Genomic DNA, 25,207 nt, shown 5'->3' on the forward strand with positions numbered 1-25,207 from the left:
TGAAGAAACTATATTTACAACTCTCAGGCTGCCACGATTTAGAGTTTCAGGGAAAAGGCCTCTGCTTGCAAAAATTAATACATCTTACTGGGCTGCTTTAAAACACACACAACCCCTCCCCCCACAAATGACCTGTTAAAGATACTCTCTAATGCTGTGTATGGAATAATAGTTTAAAACTAACTATCTGTTTTTTATTAATTTATAAAATATACAATATATGTGAATTAACACAATCTTATATTTAACTAGTCATACAAACTCCCAAAAGCTTAAAAAATAGTCCCCCTTGCATGGCTGGCCATGCTTATATATTGCAGCAAACATAAAACATTTGCTCCAAGTAAGCAGGGGGAATACGGAAAGAAGTAAATAACATTGCTGTAAAATTACCTTTTCTCCGGTGGCATCACACATGTAACATTTGAAATGCTAATAGTTTGGCTGAAACAGGCACTGGAGGGAGCTGGTCTTCATTAAAAACACAGTTCTTGACAATAACAAATTTAGAGTCCCATGGCACCTTTAAGACCAGCAAAGACTTGATAAAGTATTTGATAAAGTGTGCGTGCACACGAAAGCTCATACCTTGAATAAACCTTTGATGGTCTTAAAGGTGCCACTGGACTCTAAATCTGTTGTACTGCTTCAGACCAACATGGCTGACCAACTGGATCAGTTCTTGACAATAGTGCGTGGAAAACAACACTGAACCCTGCTTATAGGCTGGGGGGGGGCCTCGGAGAGAGGAGTCCTAGATAATTTTTAAAGCCATTTTGTCTGGAAATGTTTTACACTTGTAGTATGCTTTGAACATCATTTTATGGCATTGAGATTCTTCTTTGGTTCATAACTCAGAATACCACATGGTTCACAACTAGTGTCTCTTCTAAGACTGCCTCTTATAATCAGTTATATCCACCACTGGTGAAAGTTTAGAGGCTCAGCCCTACCTTTGCTGCAGGATGGCCCATGAAAGTCTTGAGAGATTTTTCTAACATGTCAACCATCTGTAGAAAAATTCAGATGCTATGAAGAAAAGGCATCTGAAAAGCCAAGAATGCTTTTATAATCCTGCCAAAGACGGGGATATGGCTATCTGGTGAACACCCCCTAACAGACAAAAGAGGAAAGGGCCAAAGCTCTGGCAAGAGAGGTCTCCCCTTTTTTGCCATCCAGTGAGCAGAAATACTGATGGTTTTGGATCCTATAAAAGGAAGGAAAAAAACCAAGATGTGACACTGAATTGTACACAAACACATTGAACAGTTTAGTGATTAATTGTTGTAGATTTTCCAAGCTGTATGGCTATGGTCTTGGCATTGTAGTACCTGACGTTTCGCCTGCAGCTGTGACTGGCATCCTCAGAGGTATAACACAGAAAGATGGAGTACTCTGTGTGTCAATGTGAGAAGTAAAATGGTAGGCAGGTAATTTATGTTTTATCCTGTTTTTATGTATGGGCTTGTGCCCTCTTGTAAGCCGCTCTGTGCCCGCTCGCAGGGAGGGCGGGGTAAAAATGTTAACAATAAATAAATAAATATCTACTCAGGAAGGTGTGGTAGGGCTGAGTCATTATCATGTAGGAGTCTCCCAGGCTGTGACGTGCTAGTGGAGGAGCTTTCCTGAGGAAGTTCTTCGGCATATGCCAATGTCAGATACTACAATGCCAAGACCACAGCCATACAGGCCGGAAAATCTATAATGAACTCTGGCTGTGAAAGCCTTCGACAACATATTTAGTCATTAACTTGTCATTTTGAATAAGAGTCAGCAAGCAGTTTTATTTTCTATTTGCCTATACAGTTGAAGTTATAATACAGCCGCATAAAAGGGGATGTTGGAACCAAACATCCTCAGCAGAGCAAATTCTTTAAGACCAATTCTGCTAATTTAGACTGGTGCGAGGGGTGGGGGTAGATCAGTACAAGTGGATGGCAGGGAAACTCTCTGTAAAGATCAAAACAAAGAGAAATTGTTTTCTAGAAGCAAGATTTAAAATACCATAGGGGCTACATCTGAATTTCTCAGGTACTGAGATGTTAGAATGGTCAGATGTATGTAAATGCTAGTGAAAGTGTCTGGAATTTTTTGAAATAATGGTCTTGTAGTCATCACGTCTGACTCTTTTGATATTAGAAATGTATAGTTTCTTTCTATAATCAAAGACTGGTTTTCTTTTTCTGTCCAGATAATCCAATTTATGTAGTTTTCTCAGACGGTCAATGAATGTAGGTAGCAGTACTCAAAAATGTCCTCATACAGGGAATATAGCCACTTGCACTGCAATGGGTAAATGACCACCCCCCCATGAAGATTGTTAAAGGAATCTACTCCAGGGAGTAAGATATGCACACACCCCATAGAGGCAGCTTCTTTGCAGTGAGGGCCTTATTAAGTATAGTGGTTAGTATGATCCCCATCCCACCCAGCTCTCAACAGAGACAAAATATACTTACTATATGGTTTCTTCAGTGTCTGTTACTTTGTTTCCTGAAATAATGAGAATATATGAAATATTCTAGCATCCTTTGTTTGGCATACATCACTGAACAAATCTTTAATGCAAGGAACTTCATTGTTCTGAATATTGTTAAGCTCCACCGATATTGTTAACTGTTGCAGAACTCAAAAAGGAGCAGTACTGAGCCAGTGTAGTGTAATGGTTAGAGTGTCAGACAAGGATCTGAGAGACCCAGGTTTGGACTCCCACTCTGCTACAGAAGCTTGCTGGGTGACCTTAGGCAAGTCACATACTCAGGCTAAACTGCCTCACAGGGTTGTTGTGAGGATAAAATGGAGGAGGGGGGAAAAAACCAGGGTGTTTAGTCATGCCGGCCATATGACCACGGAAATGTCTTCGGACAGCGCTGGCTCTTCGGCTTTGAAACGGAGATGAGCACTGCAACCCTAGAGTCGGATTCGACTGGCTTTCGAGCAAGGGAATCTTTACCTTTTACTATAAATGAAGTAAATAATAAATAACAATACAAAACATGGTCAAAGGTTTAAGTACCCAAGCAGCCTAACCTCTCCAAGAGGTAAAATTCAGTTTGGAAGGGTTTCTGCTGTCCTGAACTGTTGTTACTGTGAGAAATCATAAGCTGGGCACTAAATTCTTTTGGTTTTTTCTCATGGCTATGTTTTGGCATAAAGACACTGAAGCTTCTTTACATCTGCGTACCTGCTGACTGCTTTATTTGGAACCGTACTCTCACAGCTCTCCTTGTAGCAGACATCCTGGTGGACTTTGTAGACCCGCTTGTATCTGTCACGACAGCAAACAGCGTGTCAGAGAATGCAGGCATTGCAATGGGCTCTGAAGGTAAGTACGGACAGATAACAAAGGAATTCCATCACTTTGGTTCCAAGACATATGGCTTGCGAGCAGCCTAACAGGCCATTTTCTATGGCTAACTGAGACATACCCATGTCTACCCAAGATTGGGGGGGGGGGGCAGGGCTGAAAAGCAGCTAGGTCTTTAATTTAAGAGGATGTGAGAGAAACCTATACACAAAAGGAGATGTTTCAATCATGCACCCTTATGTGGCATACAATGGACCTTCTGTGTGAAGTGAGAGAAACCATCCTAAAATATCAAATGTCACTAGGATACATTTCCACATGAATTAGCACTAGCTTCAGACGTGTAGTTATGATGAGGGGAAGGGATTTAGGGAGAGGCACTGTGGTGGGGGGCTCTGGTTTGGAATAGTCCACCTAAAATAGTGCCATTTTCGTACATGCCAGAAAACCTTTCTTCCCAGGCTGATGCAGATTTCAACCATGCATGTTATGAGGTAAACCAAAAGGTAATTTTGGTGTGCCGTGTAGCCTAAATGTCCCAAAGTTGCCTCTTGAGGTCCATGTTTCTTATTTACATACATGATCCATTTATTGCACTATTTGGAAGCAGCTTGTTACTGAATCAGACTACTGGTCTACCAAAGTTCAGTATTACAACTGGATTCGAATCCAGTAGCACCCTAGCGAACAACATGGTTTTCTGGGTATGGGCTTTTGAGAGGGATTAGCTTTTTGGAAGGGAGCTCTGGCTCTTAAAAGCTCATACCCTGAAAATCTTGCTGGTCTCTAAAGTGCTTCAGGACTTGAATCCAGCTGTTCTCCTGCAGACCAACCAGGCAGAGGCATCTCACATACCTACTAGCTGATCCTTTAAACTGGGGGTTGAAGGGACCCTTCTGCATACCGAGCAGACGCTCTGTGGCTGCTACTGAGCCACAGGCTCTCCCATTCTTAGACTATTGATGAGAACAATCACACTAGAGCTGTATCTTGCTCTTTAATTCTATAGCTGGAAGAAAGGTAAGAGTGATCAGAGTGGGATTATGCTTACAAGTAATGGCAGACACCTCCTTCCCAGACTGGAAAGGACTTGGTTTCTGAATAGAGCCGAGTACAAGAGTGAGGCACCTTCTTGCAGGCTGAAAGAAATTGGGAAGGTAGGACGAGAGATGTTTTAGTGTCAAAAGCTGTATTTAATGCAGATAGGCCTTTCAACTTCTTTTTCTTTGTATTAATAGTCCTGTTGTCTAAACACAAAGAATACACCTAAAATGGGTGAGTGGGAGGAGAAGCTCCTTAAACCTACAAGCTGGAAAGGGAGAGCACATTCAGCCCAAATGGGGGTGGTTGTACTGGATCTTTGCAATAGATGGATATGCTGTTCCTCATGCAGTAGAACATCATGCCTGAGTTCACTACAAGGCCAATGCTTAGGTACTTTGGTAGTTAGGGACGCAGTAGTGCAACCAACACACACAGCAGCTGAACTAATTCATAGAATCATAGAATGTTAGAGTTGGAGGGGACCTAGCAGGTCATCTAGTCCAACCCCCTGCACTCTGCAGGGGTTCACTATCTTACCACACACAATAGGGACAGCTTCAGACTTTATTTTCCAATTGTGCCTCTGCCCACCGGCACAAAGCAGAGAGAGGAAATCTTGTAGCTGCTTTATTTCTGTCATGCAAGTATACAGTCAGTTCTCACTGACACTGTTTTTGCTGCCTCATGCAGCTATTCCACTTGGTAAGTTCTGCATTAGTTCAAGTCATTGTTTATCTCCATGGTACTGTAACTGTGGAAACCAGTGGCTGAGAGGCTACATCTTTTAAGAGTAGGGCTTTGAACAGATGGATTGTAGTGTGGCTTCTCTTAAACTATTTGCTCCAGTAGCACAAAGACAGGGCAGCTGAGAGAACTCTGCTAGCTGCATACTCCTTAACTTACCGAGTTCACAGTGTCTGCCTTTGTATCCAGGATTACAATCACAGTGGTAGGACTCTGAGCCAGTGACACAGGTACCCCCATTCTTGCAGAAGTTTATGGAACAGTTCTGCTTGTCATCTGCAGATGCAAAGGATGAGATGAGATAGTCTGCACAGCACACTCCAATATAACGAGACAATTCCTCTGCTCCTCTGAGGAGGTACGGAGGGCAACTTTCAGACTTTAAAGTAGGTGCAACACATTCAAGTAAAGGTCAGTTCTTTATCTTTCATGACTGTCACCAATACATGTTTTAAGTTTGCATGCAGGACTGAGGCTGTGATCCTGCTAGAAAATAGGAAATGTGTTGTTGACAGCTCATCTCCATGCCAAGCCTACGGGTGAGGCGAGGCTTGTCAGTCAGTAATCACATATTACAGTATCAATGCATACTGTAAGTGATTGTGCTGTGATCATTAATTAGCTCTGCACAACCTTATACATAGCTAATCCATACAGATTTCCTTATCTGGTAGATAGCTGGGTGCAGCGATAATATTTAAAAGCTGAAAGTGGTTTCTCTTACTGTTGTCTATGGTCAAATACAAAACCCTGCAAAATCTGTTTGCTAGAGACAACAAGAAATGGGACATATATTGCACACCTTAAAACAGCTACATTGGCTGCTAGTTTGTTTCTGAGTCCAATTCAAAGTGTTAGTTATGATCTTTATAAAGCCCTTTACAGTGCAGGACACACTAAGGTAAAGGATCATTTCCCTCCATATGTCCTGTTGTACCAATTACAGTCTTCAGGCTGCCACCTACTGGCTGTTCCTCCGCTCAGGGAGGCCTGCCTGGCAGCAACCAGAGCCCATGCCTTTCCCATGGTAGTGCTCACTCTGTACAACAGGCTCCCTAAGATGAGGGGAGCATCATCAGGAATATTCAGGAGATGCTGCAAACCTATTTTACTTGCCTGGCCTTTTAATAGACTGCAAGCATCTTATGTGTGTGTGTGTGTGTGGGGGAATATCTGAGGTTTTATACTATTGGTTTTAAATCATAATGTTTTCACTGACATGTAAGCCATCTTTAGCCACAGGGAAAGGCAGGATATAAACATTTCAATTAATAAATAAAGAGGAATAAGTGTATGTGCCCATTTTGGTTAGTGTCGTGGTTAAGTGCGTGGAGTCTAATCTGGGAGAACCGTGCTTGATTCCCCACTCTTCCACTTGCAGCTGCTGGATGATCTTGGACAAGCCATAGTTCTCTGACAAGAGCTGTCCTTGAAAGAGCAGTTCTTGAAAGAGTTCTCTCAGCCCCACCTACCTCACAGAGTGTCTGTTGTGGGGAGGGGAAGGGAAAGGAGTTTGTAAGCTGCTCTGAGACTCCGAGTGAAGGGCAGGGTATAAATCCATTCTCTTCTTCTAAATTGTCTTAACATCTGAAAACATTGTTATGAAGGTAGACTGCATCTTGTGCCAATTACACTGGCAGCCAGTATGCCTCTGTGCCATGTCGGTCCATGGTACCTGGCAGGCCACCTCATTGCAGGAATCCCCATCAGGAAAATCTGTCAGTGGGAATTTACATGAGGCCTTTTCAGCAGCTGTCCTACTGATTCGCCTTAGTACTACATTCGTCTCTTTCTCTTGAGGTATTCCAGCATCCACTGAAAATGTTTTATTTATGAAAGCTTTTTTGATTTATATATGTACCTCATGTTAATAAGTTTTAATTGACAGCTATTTTCAATGGTTTTGTAAGGATTTTATTTGTGTAAGCCTACTTGAGTATTTTTAAAATACAAATGATGATGTAAACTTTTAAATGGAGAGGATTCTTCTGCTGGTCCTGCTCTCTCTACATGCCCACAAACAGAGGAGTCCTGTCTGTTTCTTAGGCTTGTAACTCTTGGGCTATTGAGCCCATCAACATCAACACCAGGGCTCAGTTTTTGAGAATTAAATTGTCATTATCTGAAGACGAGTCAGAAGGTGCTGGGATTAGCCTAGCTTCTCAAATTTGGGGAGAGAACCTCAAGATGCTTCCTTTCCCTATCTGAACCAGCCCTAGATACACTAGCTTCCCTTTCTGCTGGCTTAAAGTCCCACATTTAATGGTTTCAGTATTGCAAACTATGGCAGAGTGCTAAGGACAACTGTGGAAACTGGTACTTCAGAAGTATGGTGCAAGGCAACAGACTGAAGACTGCAGCAACTGGATAAGGAAGGAATGAAGCACCAGTCAAACCAGAGACAGGTGGGTGAAATCCATCTTTCTTTAACCTATGAAAACTGCAGCTTCCAGTAACAATCTAATACCTGCTAACTGGTGATACCCTACCAAAAATGCTGGACTAGATGGACTGATCTCATCCTAATTCCACATGGGCATCCACATTTGTTTGTAGCAGCAAAATGGAACAAAAGTCTAATGGCATTGTAAAGATTAACCAAATTTATTCCAGCGTAAACTTTCATGAGTTGAAGCTCTCTTTATTAGATACATCTGATGAAGTCAGCTCTGTCGCACAAAAGTTTATGCTGGAATACGTTTCGTTAGTCTTGCAGGTACTACTGGATTTCTTTTTTAGTTCTTATCCTATGTCATTTGTGGGCTATATAATTCAGTGAATGTGTGAGAAAGAATAACTGATAAAAAAGTGGAAGAGGTTTCACCGCTACAGCTGGTTCAGTTACCTTTCAGATTTCTAGTGAGAGCTATTCTTATCTTCCTAGCATAAAGCTCTGTAAGAGCCTAAATTCTAACCACTATCATAACATCCTGCAAGGCAAGTTCTTAAGCAAAACTGCACACTTAGAAACACCTAATAATTATTTAGTTATGTCTTACTTGCTAAGCAAACTGGAGGGTGTACTCTCGCTTTGTAAATTTAACTTGTCAGTGGACCACAGGGATTCTAGTTTGTTTTCTAAAGTAGGCTATGCAAGACTAAACTTAGCTATCCTTCATATACCACTAGGGTGACGAGATGCAAAGAAAGATATGTGGGAAAAGTAGTTCCTGCTACAATTCTGTACTACTTGTGCAAGAGCTCCCTCCTTCTTTGCAGCTGGGCACTCATAATGTGATGGTAGATCTGGTTTTGAAGATCAAAGCTGACTGAGACTGAGGACAGGGTCTGGTACTGTGCTAGTTAGGCTGCGGTCACACGGAACATTAGCCATGCGAGTCAGACGGAAGACATGCGGGTTTTCCGGGCGCGATCTCACCGGCACATCTGGGAAGTGTAGCACTCCCGTGGCTCAAACGAGGCTTCCTGCCGAAACCACGCGGCAAAAAACTAGTACCTCCGAGGTACTAGTTTCCGGAAACCGCGGGGCAAGGGCGGGCGTCTGATCGCGTTTCCGGTGGCATCCGGCGCCCGCCCATGTTCCCTGGCGAAAAAGTTTTTTTTTTCTTCAAGTCTTTGTGGATGCGCAAAAGCACACAACGGAGCATGCGCAGTCATGGTGTGAATTAAAAAAAACCTTCCAGTTTGCCGCACCGCGCACTTCGTTTTTGCGCGCGGGATTGTCCTGCGATCGGCACCTCTCCTTTCCCACGGAACCTCCACAGTACCTCCACGGGAGGTCTGATCAGGTAACCGCGCCTTAGTTTGCCCCGGGGCAAACTGCCACACTTCCCCCCCGCAGTTTCCTGCCCGTGTGACCGGGACCTTAGTTTTCTAACCCCTCTTCAGACTTACTTTCTTTTTTGCTGCTCTCGGGCTCTGATAGCTGCAGTGCCAGGCTGGCTTGATTGGTGGATTCTTCTATGTTGTCTTCCACTTTCTTTGGAGCATCAGGTTCTAGAAGAATGATCCAGCAATACTTTAAGCACAAGGACTTGTGCAATAGTTGTGCAATAAAGGAAGAAAAGAGGATGGAGGGCACCTACGTGTTCTCACAGTGACATGTCTACTTGGTGAGCTGCTAAATTTAGTGGTGATCCTTCCCCTGCCATCCACCAGCTCTGTAAACCTTCACAAGAAAAAAAAAAGACTAGGCTGTTACTCACGAAACACCTACAGTGGAACTGACGCACCCGAACTTCAGCATCTCATGAACCAATCCATGTTCATTTTGTTTGATAGCTGAGCTCCCGATGACCCAGTTCTTTACCTAGGTGCTTGTGAAGGCTCCTCTGGGGTGTTGTGATCTGCAAGCAGGCGCAAATCTGGCAAGTATGCTGGGGGGACCCGATTTCTCAGTACTCGAGGATGTCCTGTTTGGCTCCAGCGCCTTTCTGGAGTACCATCCTTCTGCACTGTAAACCAGAATAATACATTTAGCCATATGGAAATAGTCACCCAGAAGGAGAAAAAAAGTATCAGGAAATCATGTAAGAAACCCCACTGAGGTCCTGGTCCTCCTCAGGCACCATCTTCAAATCTCCAGAAGTTTCCCCACCTGGATCTGCACTCTTACCCCACCCCTTCCCCCGCTGTTGACTAGCGGTACCTGGGGATCCTACATATGAAGAATGGAGTCTACACTTACAGGCTGTAATGTAGAGATGGGCAGGTTCACTGGTCACTTGACCCTGATCTGTGTTCTGAACAGCGGTCACAGATAAGCGATATCTTTGCCCTGGTTTCAGGTCACGCACAGTGTAGGAGGTCAGCTTTCCATTGGGCACATAGCGGCTCTTCACGCTCTGACTGGTGGTTTCATTGATGATATATCCTTCCCCTGAGCCAACCAGGGGCTGTTCCCATATCATATGAACAGAGGTAGCAGTGATTCTAGATGCAGTCAGGTTCCTAGGAGGAAGAGGGCCTGTTAAGGGAGAAGAAGGAAAGTCAGCATGGATTTTTTTATTCTGCCTCACCAAATCATTGCACAATGTGAATTCTTAGGGCAAAGCAACTGTCATTTTTGCTTTGAAAGTAGTAGACAATGTGCCCTGGGAAATTCCATTATGTATTTGAAAATGATGTTTCTTTGTTCAGTTTTTAATTACTCCTTGTAGGAGATTAAAGGAAGAACAATGAAGGGAGAGTTTGAGCCTGGGGCCCTCTCTCGCTCTCATCCTAGATAGAATTCTTGAGGCCCAGTAATGTCTGAACAGGTCAGATCTTGATAGTACATTTAAATCAGTGCAGTCTGACCTGATGTGATGTAAAGTAAGATTCCAAGACTCAAGTTACTCAAGAATTGTTTTATCCCCACTCAGGGCCTTTCCTGAACAGACAATGATACTACAGGGTATCTATAGGACCATGTGCTTCCATATCAGCCTCCTTGCACAAGATCTACATCAGAAACATTACTCCAAGTACCTCCACCTTCAGAGATTCAATGAATGGGGACTGGTTTTCTTGGTGGTGGTGCCCCAGTTGTGGTACTGTCTCCCCAGAGATACTTAGCTGGCATATCCTTTGTCAGTTTCCAAGTGCCAGATGGCTACAGTTTTATTCACCTGAGCATTTAATGAGTGATCTACATTTTCTTCTATGACATATATCTACCACTACTCTGAAGTAGAGTGTGGTAGGCCTTAAAAATGTCTGCATCATATGACATCATGGGACATCTTCTTGTGCTCAGCACTAACACAGGGGTCTCCCTTCAGCATTTCAGCTTGACCCTAGGCTTTCTCTTTTAACTGCCAACATTGAATACATGCTCAAGTCAAGCAACCATAATAGGTAAGAAGATGCTGTTACATTGGGTTTACAGGCTATGAAGATGGGGAAGCAGGTAGGAGAATTTTCTGTCAAACTCACGAGTCCATATGTAGAGGGGTGCCGTAGTAAAGCTCTCAGCAGGATGGTCTTCAGGACTCAGGCCACTCAAGGTCCACACATGGATAATATACTTCTGCCCTGGCTGTAGGTCCCTATTGCAAAGAAGATTACATATGCTGGGCAAATCCCAATCATAATTACATGCTGTGATTTTGGAAGAAAGAACAAGCTATACCTTATTGACATCTGGTGAGTCAGAGACTCACATAACACTTTCTACTCAGAAAAAAGTGAACAAAATATCTACTGTGAACAGAGAGCAGTTGAGTACATGACGCAAATATCTGAAAGCAATGGCAAATCCAGACTCCTTAATAAACCTTTCAAGCTAGAGAAAACAAATTATTTTTAATGGGAATTGAAACCAATTAGAAAGCCAATTTTTACGACAGAGGTGACAATTTGGAGCTTTCTGAAATTGTTTCCTGCCTGTTTCACTGGCCCAGCTTGTCCTTCGGACTGCCAGTCTTCTATTCAAAATGTCTGCAGTTTGTCTTTGGGGGGGACATTCATGTCAAGAAAAACATATTTTCAAGTCTTCTGCTGTAATCTCTAAAGGAAGAACACAAGGGAGCATGGGGAAGAGAACTGTGTGGCCCAGAAGCTCAAAACTTCATCTGTTCTCTTCTGCTGATGGGCCTCCCCCTTTCCCCCAAATCACAGCTGACCATCAAAGCAACAGGCTGCAACTAGACCTACTTTGTCATAGACAGTCAGAACTGCCTCCCCTTCCCTCATTCCCCAGAAAACTCTTGCTTCTTACTCACCAGAATGTGTACTTGGTCACAGTATTGTTTACTTCTGCAGCATGGTCCTCCGCATCTTCTGGCTGGCGTATGGACAAACGCACCCTGCTCACTGAGGAGTGTTTGAGCCTGTGGAGTGCCCATTGTACAGTAATGGTTGTGGCAGTCACATTGGCAATCTCAAATCCCTCCACCTTGCGAGGCCCTGACAGGATGAGAGAGAGGAAATGCGGGGGGTGGTTACAACTCATTCCACTTGACAGTGACACACTCACTTTATCCTCCTGGACAAGCACTGCCCCTGGAGGCCTCCTTCCCATCTCAGTTGCTTCCTACAGAAGAAAAATGTTAGACTGGGCTTCTGACAGGACTATTTTAACAGACGGCCCCTTCCTCATGGGGAGTACTGTATGTGGCATTTTGTAACCTCACCAGACCTTTCTGTTCCTGGGAAGCATTTTAGTCTATTGTCAGAATCCCCCATAAGACATACAAGTGACAGCTGTCAGGCTCAGTTTCATAGCAAACCTGGTCAGGGATGAACCACACAAATGTTAAAAAATCACTCTTATGTTTCCATTCAGCGCAGTACCACACAGCTTTAAAAACAAGGTGAAACTAGTCTGTTAACTACCTACTTAGTATCACATCACAGAGAGAAGAATGTGATCACAGTTCATAGAAAAAAGAAAAATCCCCTCCTCCAAAGAAAACTGTCAGAAGACACTAGATCATGCTTCTTATGACTATTTACTGCTTTTATGCAGTCTCATCGCAGTGCCAAAGAGAAGGGTTCTACTATGAACCAAAGGCAATATGGAACCAGTTGTTAACAGCAGATAACAAGGGACTGTATGGTACCTTTCCAGACAGATAATGGATGAGCCTCTTTCTCTAACGGACGGCTCTGCACATAGCTAAGAGGAGTAGTAGGATATAGCCCACAATGTTCCCATGAAGCATGAAATTAGACCCTATGATCCACATGCAGGCTAACCCATGGATTGGAAGTTTTCTGCTTCACCCTTTCACTGTAACCCCTGCACACATCTGAAACATTGCCCCCCAGGGTTCAAGGGACTCAAAGGAATAGGGTTGCAGTGGCAGAGAACAGCTTGGTAAAAATCCACCCCCATCCTCCCACAGTGAAAGTGCCCTTGTGCCAGTGGAAATAAACCAATCTGTGCTCTGCTTAAAATAGTATTACCAGATGATCACTTGACAGCATAAGAAAGTGCCTGACAAATACAATCTGCAACTAAAGCTCCATTAAGAAGGCAGCTTTCCCCCACAGTTCATTAACTGTTACCGCACTAAATCTGTAGGGAAGTACCCAAACAAAAGGATGCCATGGAAGTACATTATCACAGTCTAGTTTGGTATGTGTCACTCTCCTATTCCTGTTTGTTCCTAGTCTGCAGTTTGGACTAGCAGCATCCAGCATATGAATTGGCATAGACTCCATGTGGTTAGCATGATACATGAAAAGACATCCACCTAGAAATGCCTTAAGGAGTAGATTTGTACACTGATTACAATAGCTTTCAGTAAGAACTTTCATACTTAACTCTCATTGGGCAATACACACAACAAATAAATAAAATATAAAGAAGCAAGATTTTCTTTTGCAAACACTTGAGTGATTATTTTCTGTGTTGTGGCTACTTTTTTGATTAAGTAGATACAGTTTCGACTTACAAATTCGTTTCGGCAAACACTGACTTTTATAATTGGTTGCTACAAGATAATCAGTATAAGGAAAGCAAGATGATATTTATGCAGCCATTTTCCTTGCAGTTTTTTTTTGTTCCTATAGCACTTCATCTATTGCTTAATTGTTGCAGGCCAATGTTCTTGAGATATTTTTTTTTGCTATGTGACAGTAACGACCTTGGATAGGCCCAGAGGATGTTCCTGCCATCACATAGTATTCTGTTGTTTTGTATTAATGGGAGGAACCCTGGAAAGACTCCTGGTAATAAAGCCCTCATTGCTTCATTTCTGTACCTAGAGCTCTATTTCCTTGAAGGAACTACTCACTAGTACGAGTGACGAGCATGACGGGCTTGCTGATATCATTCTTGTTGTTCAAGTTGCGTTTGACTGAAAAGACAGAAATATTGTAGACTTTGCCGGAGGCTAGTGCCCGCAATTGGTGGGCAGCACGACTTCGGTCCACATAATCAGTCCTGCGGTAAGAGCCGTCGAAGGATACGTACGTCACGGCGTAGCCATCAATCATATTCTTGGCGGTTTGGTCCTTGGGAGGGCGCCAAGAGATTGACAGCCCAGTCTCCTCCCCTCTTTCCACCTTTAGTGACGTTGGTGGCAGCAGCTCTTCCAGGTGTCAGGTAAAACAAACAGAATGGACATAATTAAACTTTGAGGAACACCGTTTCCTTATTTCCACCATTAAAATATTCCTAGAAGAGGAAGCAGGTAAGGTACAGTTTAATAAGGGTGTGCTTTCGGATCTTCTTGAGCTGAAAATGTACTTGAAAAATATCATGACCTTTCAGGTATATTTCATCATCCCAGAAGTATCCAGGATTTTTTGGGAAAACCAGGAAAAAAACTCTGAAAAAATCCTGGCTATTTTCAGAAACCAGGAAGATCGGGAAAAACAGCCAAGAGGCAGGGAGACTGCTCCCCGCCTCTCAGCTGTTTCCCCCAATTTCTTTTGCAGTTCCTTTAAACCAGGCTGGTTTAAAGGGACTGCAGAAAAATCAGGGAAAACAGCTGAGAGGCAAGGAGCAGTCTCCCTGCCTCTCAGCTGTTTTCCTCGATCTTCCTGGTTCCTGGGAAAACAGCTGAGAAGTGGGGAGACTGCTTCCCACCTCTCAGCTGTTTCCCCTGACTTCTGCAGTCCCTTTAAACCAGCCCCTTTAAACCGGGGAAAACAGCTGAGGCAGGGAGATTACTCCCCACCTCTCAGCTGTTTAATCCTGCTTTCTTTTGCAGTCTCTTTAAAACAGCCTGGTTTAAAGAGACTGCAGAAGAAATCAGGAGAGGTGGTGTTTTCACTTCAGCTGTGTTTTGCGGCTTTGCCACTCTTCTGCCCCCCCCCCCCCCCCACTTCCTCTCTATGCAATTTCATCTCAGGTCTATTGGACCTGGGAAAAATTGGGATTTCTGAAAAATCCTGGATTCACATACTTTGCTGGTATTGGGATCTGGGATTTTTCAGAAATTCCAAAATGTTGGGGGGGTCCAATAGACCTGAACTGGAAAAAAAAATTGCACACCCCTACAGTTTAATGCAGTCAGATGCAACAAAATGTTAAATATCTGATATGTTACAAATATCAAGCTGATATTATTTCTTCTTTCGGTTTTAAAAGAAAATTGAAAAAATAGAACTCCATTGGTCAATTAATTCTTCTCAAGGCCAGGTCACATGCTTATCCAGGCTAAAGATTCTCATGCCATGGTGAAGCAGCAGATGGGCATGCTCTTGTCTATCAAACTTATAGCATAGAATCATGTGATATCTCTCTTTTTTTTTTTAAAAAAAAAGGAAGCATCACAGTTTGGATTTCTGTGAATATGGATAGCCACTTAGACACTTATGGCTCATGAATATGGTGGGTGGGGAGAGGATATCCAGCAATGGCAGCCTATACATTGAGAGTACAACCTCAAGGAGTTGCTTGTCCCATTCAAGGCCAATAAAATAAAATAACTGCACTGCTTATTTGGCATCTACCATGTCCTTAAGTCAACATGGTTAACAGCAACTATCTCAAACAATGATGGGAATGGCCTTTGGGTCTGTTTACCTTTCTCACAGTTCTTGCCAGTGTAGCCCGCTTTGCAGGTGCAGTTGTGAGATCCATTGCTGGGAAGACAGTAGCCTCTGCTCCCACACGGGTTGGAGAAACAAGGGTCACTAGCTGGGGAGGAGGGTCAAAATTAACACTTCAGAACGGCACTTCTTAAGAACAATGCAGGCTTCCCAAAGAAGGCATGGAAGTTTGTCAGAGGTAGCTCGAACGCCTCCACAAAAAGGCTTATTTGCTTATTTTCAGCATCTAGTTTGTCTGGAAGCAAAATGCCCATGAGAAATTTTGAAGATAATAAAAAGTTACTTCCCAGGTTTTTTTTTGTTGTTGTTGAAGTATTAGGTTTTCTGTTTTGTTATCTACCATTTTCTGGGACTCACACAGATAGCAACTGTTTTCTGTTCTTACCTATTTCACAGTGGTAGCCAAAGAAGCCCTCCGGGCAGACACACAGGTAGGAACCACTGTAATTTTCACATTCTCCTCCATTCCGACATGGGTTTGATTCACAGGCATCCACTTCTGGAGGGCACAAATACACTCACTCAGATATCTGTAGGAGGTGTCACATGGAATTAAGAGGATGACTGCATCTGGTAGAATATCCCTTGCAAAGATGCCTGCTGAAGTGCAGTGCATAACCTCCCAGTGCAAACCTCCCCAGGGCCACCAAACCATTCATTTCTCTCCCCAGCAAACATGAAATGTGGATGAAAGTCAAGATAGAAAGCAGCACAATTCCAGGTGTGAGATATATGCAGCAAACATGACAACATGTGCGTGTGCATGTGTGCGCTACTTTCTATCTTCAATATCTTGGCTTTCAATAATAAATTCTGATAAATAGAAACTGTTCCTTTGAGATAAGAGAAAGCACTGGGAGGTCCAGTTTTGGCCATCCTGAACAACATGTCATTTGTCTGTCAGATAAATGAGCTCTCAGAGGTTACAAACACAAGCATCTTTAGGCAGAAAGTTAAGAACTTGAGTTAAGAAAAGTAAATTGAAAGCAACACTGAAATGTGCCAAAGGGCTGGGCTGAGACCATGATGAAGACTAATCTGTAGCTGTAAAGCTGCATTTTATGAGTGGACTGGAAATCCTAACCCTGTTAAAGAATTTATAAGCTGTTCACAGACATCCTTCTGTCCCCCTCCTTTCCTTTTCTATCCAAGAGGCAGAGCTCATTAATCCAGGTCATTCTGCAATTTCGAAATTGCTTGAGAACCATTTCTTCTAATAGCAAACACTATAGTTCCATACAAACAGGACAAGGCAGACAAGGTAGGTATTTCTACATACCCTGGTAATATACCCACAAATAGTTTTTTTGGGGAAAATACAAACTGGAGACGAGAGACACTCATAATAAAAAGCCCTTGGGCACAAAACCCTGTCACAGAAACACATTGTTTAGAAGAAAGATTCAGGTGGGTAGCTGTGTTGCTCTGAAGCAACAGAACAAAGTTTGAGTCTGGTGGCACCTTTAAGACCAACAAGGTTTAATTTCAGGTATCAGCTTTCATGTTGGGCTTGAAGGTGCTGCTGGACTCAAACTTTATTCTAACATTTAGAGGAGTTCAATATAGTGAACTCTTCTACAGGACTCCTATAATGATGAAAGCAGGGTTACTAAAGAATCACCTTGCACTGAAAGGAAAGAAGGCAACAGCATGAATATGGTGCCCACCATCCAGCTCCTAGAGATTCTAACAGAGGAGACACATTCCCTTTCCATCTGGCACCACACAGCTATTTACAAAGAGCAAGCAAAAGTATATGCTTAAGTTGTTAATTATGCTATGATAGGCATGAAAGGTAGCTAATGCAAAACAAGTCTTTGAATACCATTATTTATACTGCACGTTGTCTTGGGTGTATCTTAAGGGGAAAGGCAGTGCATAAATACAATAAATAAATAAAGGTGGGAGCCCCCCACACAGCCACTGTTCTTTGTTGAAGGACTGATCTGCAGTTTGCTGGAATTGAAATTGTGATTTCACACAGCACTTTCTATATTTCTCACTATACACTTACTTCCAAAGTAAATTCCCCTTCTGTACCTCCCTGCAATGTTCCTTTTGTTCCTTGGCTTTCAGCTTAATGAATTATTAATGAAGATTAATAAAATAACTCTTTCAAAGTAATACAATTATGATAAATATAACTGTTTTGTTTTTATTATGGGTAATAACGTTAGGTTTTGTCTTTTTAAATGAACAGTGGTTTTGGCTGACCACAAAGTGAAAAACAGTATGTGCCCTCTGGCCAGCTAGTCATATACAATTGATTCAGGAATGTTCCCAGAAAAAATGGGGTGAGCTCAGAAAATGTCCTTCTCCATGCTGTGCTGTTCAGCTTCAAGGCTTACTGTGGAGCTAGTCACAACACACTCGTCCCCCAGTCTACAGCGCTGTCAGTGCCATCCATCCCAGGAGAGTTATAACCCAAGTCCATTGAAGTCAATGGGCTTAGAAGGGTGTAATTCTGCTTAGGATGACACTGTGTAGTGCTTAGGTTATGTGCAGGCTGCACTGTTATCCAACCTGCTGTGAATTGTGCAAGGAAGAGAATTAAATCCCCATGTTGTAATGTTTCAGGCTGAAGACCAGCTTTGCTGCACAGCCAGCCTCTAAACCACCCCATTCTACACCCTTATAGCTTCCAGATTAATAACTACTGAGACAGCATGAGGAAGGAGGCAGATCTCCCTCCCACTACTACCACCACTTCCCCACCCCCATCTATGGTTGTGGGAGTAGAGAAAGTCTGAGTGTCCCTCCACACAGCCTCACGGGCTCCCAACTTGTAAATTCACACTCAACAACTAACACAGACCCTATTCATTAAGCAATTTTGAAAATATATTAATTTGCATAATTTAGTCGAAAGAATTTTGCATGTATGACAATACTAATCTTGAAGGTTTAATTGTTTGATTCAGTATAAGGCAGTTTCATGTGTGTAATGTCAAACGGGGTAAAGCTGGAAACACAAATGGGCTGAGAAGTCTACTGCAACTCCTTATAATTGTGTGTGAATCCATATATGCACGTGAGAATATGTATGCTTGAAGTGACTAGCCTCATAGCATAGCCAGGATCCACACTAATGTACAGAAATGGGAAGTGGTGAATAATAAGGGCACATTAGAATTGACTTCATTGGGTGGTCAGTCACCCTAAAGACTCATAGTGAGCTTGTCAGGTGGCCACTGCATACACTGTGTCATCTGAAATATACCTAGTTGGAAGATGTCAGTGTTGCAAGTCTTTAGATAGCATTTTCTAGGTCACAGAACTGTGGCAAGTTTCATTGTGCCACTGCTGGTCCACATGGGCTTAAGAAGCTCACACAGCTAGAATACAGCTGAACTGGTTGTAGGAAACATATTCCAAAGTAGGGGTGGGGGGAGAGAAACTGTGTCTTTATATGGCTGTGAATTCTAAAGATAAACAGCACCCAGAAATCAATAGTAAGAGAAAATGAAATTATCTACAACAGTGAGGACAATGGAATCTCTTAAGGATGTATGGGAGATTCCAGTTGAAAAAGTACTGAAAATCCCAATAAGAATCTTTATCAATTCCCCTTTTTACCCGTTTCACACTGGGTTCCAATGAAGCCCTCAGGACAATGACAGATAAATGAACCTGGCAGATCTTTACAGATTCCGCTGTTCTTGCAGGGGTCTGACTGACACTCATCAATCTCTGTGAATGGAAAAAGAGAGGGGGGGAAAGCTATAATGACTTTATAAGCACAATGTCATAATGAAAAGGAGGAACCAGAAGCAGATTCATTTAGTCACTGCTGGTGTAGTTAGTTCTTTTTAAAACTGTTATATCAACTTGTTTCAATAGCTATTTTTTAATTTGTTATTTGTTAAACATCTTGAGCAGGTCTCTGGAACAACATACAGATTAAGTTGTTAAATAAAAGGGTATCCTCACAAGGCTGTTATATGAGGATAAATGAGAAGAATTTGTATTTTTAGAATAAAAAGTACTGTAGACATTAGTAACAACCATTGAGTTAGATCCAGACTAGACATTTCCATGGGTGCAAGGATTTTCACTCACAGAGAATGATTTTCCTGCCTCCCCATTCCCACAGCACTCTGAAATATGCTCCCCCCCCAAAAAAAATCCTGTTCTTGGGGAAGCGGGGGAGGGGGGCATCCCCAGGAACAAGATTTTGAGGAAGCATTTCAGGCTGCTTAGATTGGGGGGGGGGAGATGGGGGAAAACACTTTGTGAGCAGAAATCCTTGTGTCTGTGGAAACGTTAGTCCGCAACGTATCCAAGTCATCTACTTATTATAAACGTACTCTTAAAAATTTCCCTTTCGGTTAACTGATTTGCTGCTTTTAACAGAGAAAGGCACTACCTTACAGTACTTTATTCGTTAATAAGCGGTTCTTTCTATTCCTTTCAGAACACAAGGTTTTCTATGTCAATTGTATTAAGGGTTTGTTTTTCTTTATTTCTTTTATCTGAGAAAAGGGCTTTATTTTTCTGTGTGAAAATACAATGGCAAGTTATGCGGTCCTTCCCTGTGGCTCTGTTCAGAGAGTTTAAAGAAAACACTCTCATGAAAGAGATTACTGATCATCCAGCACCAGCCTTTGCCAATTTCCCCTCCTGCTCATAGAGGCCTGCTACAGAGAAACAAGATAATGCTATCGAGCCGTGCAACTGAAATCATTAAAAAATAAACCATTTTCTCTTTCCAATATTTTCACCAGATTTTCAAGAGTAAAGTGTTGGGACGCAAGCACTGCATCTCTTGAAACGACTTGGGCATGTTGGTCATATTATGAGCTGCATACAGACAATATTTCTGCAGACACAAGAATATCTACCCACAAAACATGATTTTCTTGCGTTCTCCACTCCTGCAGCAGCATCAAATGCCCCACCAAATCCTGTCCCTGAAGAAGAGAGGACCCTGAAAAACAGAATTTCAGGGGGTGTTTTGAGCTGCTGTGGGAGGCGGGAAAAATCATACTCTGTGGGCAGAAGTCCTTGCGGAAACAGCAGTCTGGATCCAAATCGATACTTCATCCACTGTCACTATATATGACAATTATTCGTTTTCAGTTTGCTTTGGTATACACTGGACAATGATGTCCAGCAGCACTCTTTTTAATATAGCAGATCAATGCACCCTTACAAAGGCAACAAAAAAGCCTTTCCTCTCCAATTCTCATTATGTAATTAATTAATTATACATTTGTTTGAAGCTGTAAGAGGAGGGTTGCCAGCTCTGGGTTGGGGAAATACTTGGAGATTTAGGAGGTGGAGCCTCTTTGTCAACCCTATGTAAGAGAGAGAGAGAGAGAGAGAGTATCCAAAGGACACCCTCTACCTTTACTTGGAAAAAATAATTTCCATTCAGCAAAAGTTTCCACTTGACCATCCAAATTTCCTCTTGTTCCTTTGTTGCATAGTGGCTGGTTACAGTATTCATGAATTAGTAACTATTAGTTCTTAGGGGATTTCTGGGGAAGGGGGAGGCAGAAGAATTATTTTCACTTTGCGAGTGAAGCTACTGCTCATTTTATATTTTTTATTGTTGAACTTTCACGATAGTACTATAACAATCACAAAAAATAAAATAAAAAATAACAGTGGTTTTGCCAGAACCAAGTAAAAAACAGTAATTAATATCTCTGCACCTAAACTGATAATTAACACTTCATGAATGTTGCAGTTGACTGCAGGAGAGAACAGAAAAAATGAAACAGAAAGCAAAAGGAAAGAGGGAAAAAATTAAAGGGGCTACAGCCCTGAGAAACCTTAGCATGTTGGCTGTCCATGCAGGGCAACCTGGTGCTGCAACTGCATTTATGTTTAAAGAACTCAGGTCAGGAGGACACTGGGTTGCCAAGAGTGTCCTTTAAAACTGAGTGAATGATTTATGGCAATTCCAAACTGAACAAGTAGTGTAGGCATGCCCCTTGCTCATAAATACGGTTGCCAAGTCTACTTACCTTGGCGGCGGGGGAGCCTCGCTGGGCTCCGGGAGCTCTCTGGCGATCCGCCAGCATGTCACAGGAAGTGACACGCTACATCACTCCCATTGGGGGTGTGGCCACGATGGTCGGAGGGGTTTCCCCTCCGATGATCGGGGCCACACCCCCAATGTGAGCGATGTGGTTGCGTCACCGCTGGTGACGCAACCGCGCTGCACTTTGGGGGGCGGAGTTCCCCCCGGGGCCCGATTCCGCGGTGGCGGAAATCGGGCCTCCAAAGCGGGGGTTTACCCGCCACTCGCCCCCACTTGGCAGCCCTACTCATAAAGTACAATGAAAACTACCCATTACAAATGCCTGGATTTTGCTAAAAGTTAAAATCTTTGGTTCACATATCATTGGGGTTCCAAAGATAAGGCGTTTTGTGCTTAGACCTTCTTTCTTTTTTAATTATAGAAACCTGCTCAAAATTCTCTTCCAGATGTGGACAGGATCCAACTCCATCCACTGGCCTTTAGCTGAATATTCAATCCAATAAAAACTATTCCATTCCTCATAGTCATTTATATCAGCATCACTTCTTCTTTTGCCCTTCCCACTATGTTCTCATTCTTTCATTCCCAACTCAAGGGAGCTCTCACATTAGAATCTCTGTCGTCCACCACCAGGATGGAAGGACAGCTTGCCGTGAGAACGCTTCTTTGCACTGCAGCTGGTTTAATGAAATCTCTATGCTTTTCAGTGGACCCTACTTTTCAGACAGCTGTGTAGTTAAGCAACCACCATAAAACTAGTAAGGCCCCCTCACTGAAGTTTCCTTGGTCCCTACTTGAACAGCAATGGGAGCCGAAGCTAGGCAAGCTGGGAAAGCCGCCACCTAGAAAGAGGCCTATATAATCTCCCCACATTCTACATTGCATCCACTTCACAACTCCCCTCCCCAGGCCCCATCCACAATTGAAACAAGGCCTAAGTATGTGTAACTGGAAAAGTTTATATGACTGCGCATGCTCATATTCTTCCCTTGCATCTCTGTTTCCTCTTTCTTTGTTCTACTCCCCTCACACACATATCCCAGGTCAAAGTTTACATTGTAAACTCCTTGCAACAGGATTTTTCTTTTTGGTTATGTCACTGTAAAGCATACTGTTAACACTGATGGCTTATATTAGTAACATCATCATGATGAGATGCCCTGGCAAACATATTTCCACATTCTCTTACCCAACTCACAGTGGTGTCCTGTGTAGCCAGCTTTGCATAAGCACAGGAAAGCAGCTATTCGATCTTTACATGAGCCCCCATTCAGGCATGGCTGGGATCTGCATTCATCAATTTCTACAAGAGATGGCAGAAGGGTACCTATCATCTATCTGGAATTGAAGGTTTGAGGAAAGCATCCCCCTTTAAAAAAGCTATTTCCCCCTCAAAATTGTATTATGTACAAAGGTATATATAAAAAGCCAACACACAAGAATTGGTGCATTTTAGAAACAAACCCCTTGAGCCATAGTATGGCAAGGGAACACATCTGAAGAAAACTCACACAGACACAAAATTCATTTCAAGCAGAGACACAATTTAACTGGAGATACGGAAGGCAGAGGTACCCATGGAAGTATTGTTAAGGGCCAGAAATGTCAATGTTAAGCCAAATGTATATTAGGTACCACTACTTAAAAAGGTAAAGGTTCCCTTGCTCGAAAGCCAGTCGAATCCGACTCTAGGTTTGCGGTGCTCATCTCCATTCCAGAGCCGAAGAGCCAGCGCTGTCCAAAGACGTTTCCGTGGTCATGTGGCCGGCATGACTAAATACCAAGGTGCACGGAACGCTGTTACCTTCCCACCGAAGTGGTACCTATTTATCTACTCCGTCTTGCGGCACCCGGGTCTCGAACTGCTGAATTACTGACCTTCCACAGCCTGCAGTTCAGCGTCTTAACCACTTGAGCCACCGCACTACTTAAATGCCAATAAATTGCCCATTAGTCTCATACCGGTCTGTGGAGTTTGCTTCTTTTTCACAGCATGGTAAATTAACTCCACCCATATGTCAGCATTGTCTTGCTTAATATTCCTGTTTTTAATCATTTGTAAAAGCTTATTTGCAGAATAATTTTCTTGAGCTCTAAGAACACTATGGTTTCCAGGACAGAACACAGAGCCCAGGCTGTTAGCATCTTCAGTATGAAACATGCCGACAACAGGGCCCCCTCCTATTTATAACAAGTAAAAAAGCTTTAATCTCGCAAGGGAGGGTGAGATCTAAACAAATGAAGACTCTCCCCTCTCTTAGTGCCCACGTGAATGGTGTGCACCAACATATGGATTTCCCGGGGGGGGGGGGGGGAAAAAGAATGTCAATTTAAGAGCAGGCTGCAAGTCTGTGTGGCTCCCCCATGTGAACAGCTTGGTACTGGAGCCAAGGCCAGTTTATGATCTCTTTTCTCCTCCTCCACTACTAATCATTTGTTAATCCTGTGTGGCCTACATCACAGAAACCCTAAAAACAATTTTAAAAAGCAAAAGAAGAGCTAGTTCTGTTCAGTTTTTCCCACAGAATTCGGGCTGTATAGGCACTGTAGTTCTGCTGAATTCTCAAAGTCAGCAGGGATGACTGTTTGAAGTTCTGTGGCAATTACAGTTCAGGAAATTAAATATATTCTTTTCCTTTAATATGCACATATTCATTCACTCTCTCTCACACACAAACACACATTCTCACACAGCCATAAATCCATTTACCATTACACTCTGGAGGGTCACTCCAGGCACCTTGTTCTCTGCAAATCCTGGGGTTGCTGTGGGGACTCAACGTGTAGCCAAGATCACACTGATACTCTGCCAGAGATCCCATCTTAGTAGAGTTAAATGCCACCTGAGCATGCTTTATCTGATTGGGGATACCACAGTCTACCTCTAGAAGGAAAAAATGAGATAAAGGGAAGGAGAAAGATTATAGAGCAATTAATTTATTACACTGTTTATGTGTGGCATGGTGAATACCATTTATTCAATAAAAGGGTTTGTTTTGATGAGGTCACCAGCAAGGATGGAAGCACAGTTCTCCATGTATGCCCTAAAAGCACTTTCACTTTGGTACAGGAGAGATGCATGCTCTCATGATGCTCTTAAACAGTTTTGTTTCAGGAAAATATGGGTATTGCAGCCTTCAGGGAAATCTCATAGGGACCCAGTTCCTTTTTTTCCAGTGACAGGGGAAAGCTCTGATGTTTAAGCCTTTCTGTATTCTTTACCTGACTGACAGTGTCTTCCTGTGTAGCCAGCTGGACATGAGCAGATGTAGCTGTTGCCAAGATCCTTACAAGTGGCTCCATGTTCACATGGATTCAAGAGGCAAGGAGAAGGGGCTGCAAGAGAGAAGCCATCCCAATAACAGCTGTGAGACCATATGAGCCTAATGTTAAGAATGGACCCAAAATTCATAATTACCTGGGTCAGTACAAACATTTGACTAACTTATAAATCTTATTTATGTATTTATTATTTATTTATTATTTGATTTATACCCCGCCCTCCCCGCAAGCAGGCTCAGGGCGGCTTACAGTAATTGGTACCCTGTACCATAAAAACCATGTACAAAATTTATGACTGTATTAATTATCATTTGAACTGAGCATCATTTTAAAAAGCAAAAGAATTCTGGCTCAGAATGTCAAACAATATTTTGCATATGTTTAGTTCAGCA

The 25,207-nt window shown here is 42.7% G+C and overlaps 1 protein-coding gene across 1 annotated transcript in view; it reads right to left on the reverse strand.

Annotated features, from left to right (window-relative positions):
* Positions 1 to 1,183: 1,183 nt before the first annotated feature.
* Positions 1,184 to 25,207, reverse strand: part of SNED1 (sushi, nidogen and EGF-like domains 1) — an 85,773-nt gene continuing 61,749 nt past the window's right edge. Inside the window, exons 16-33 of the mRNA XM_015416056.1 lie at positions 24,756 to 24,869; positions 24,244 to 24,417; positions 22,723 to 22,836; positions 19,121 to 19,234; positions 15,930 to 16,043; positions 15,519 to 15,632; positions 13,780 to 14,076; positions 11,761 to 11,944; positions 10,973 to 11,085; positions 9,744 to 10,022; positions 9,366 to 9,510; positions 9,142 to 9,224; positions 8,951 to 9,052; positions 5,255 to 5,371; positions 4,359 to 4,446; positions 3,185 to 3,268; positions 2,460 to 2,493; positions 1,184 to 1,207 (exon numbers count right to left, since the gene is read on the reverse strand). Of these exons, the coding sequence (XP_015271542.1) occupies positions 2,472 to 2,493; positions 3,185 to 3,268; positions 4,359 to 4,446; positions 5,255 to 5,371; positions 8,951 to 9,052; positions 9,142 to 9,224; positions 9,366 to 9,510; positions 9,744 to 10,022; positions 10,973 to 11,085; positions 11,761 to 11,944; positions 13,780 to 14,076; positions 15,519 to 15,632; positions 15,930 to 16,043; positions 19,121 to 19,234; positions 22,723 to 22,836; positions 24,244 to 24,417; positions 24,756 to 24,869 (2,258 nt within the window). The 3' untranslated portion in view covers positions 1,184 to 1,207; positions 2,460 to 2,471. The remainder of the gene's footprint in view (positions 1,208 to 2,459; positions 2,494 to 3,184; positions 3,269 to 4,358; positions 4,447 to 5,254; positions 5,372 to 8,950; positions 9,053 to 9,141; positions 9,225 to 9,365; positions 9,511 to 9,743; positions 10,023 to 10,972; positions 11,086 to 11,760; positions 11,945 to 13,779; positions 14,077 to 15,518; positions 15,633 to 15,929; positions 16,044 to 19,120; positions 19,235 to 22,722; positions 22,837 to 24,243; positions 24,418 to 24,755; positions 24,870 to 25,207) is intronic.

Source organism: Gekko japonicus, unplaced genomic scaffold (genome assembly GCF_001447785.1).
Source record: "Gekko japonicus isolate JY-2015 unplaced genomic scaffold, Gekko_japonicus_V1.1 scaffold300, whole genome shotgun sequence".
Lineage (NCBI taxonomy): Eukaryota > Metazoa > Chordata > Lepidosauria > Squamata > Gekkonidae > Gekko > Gekko japonicus.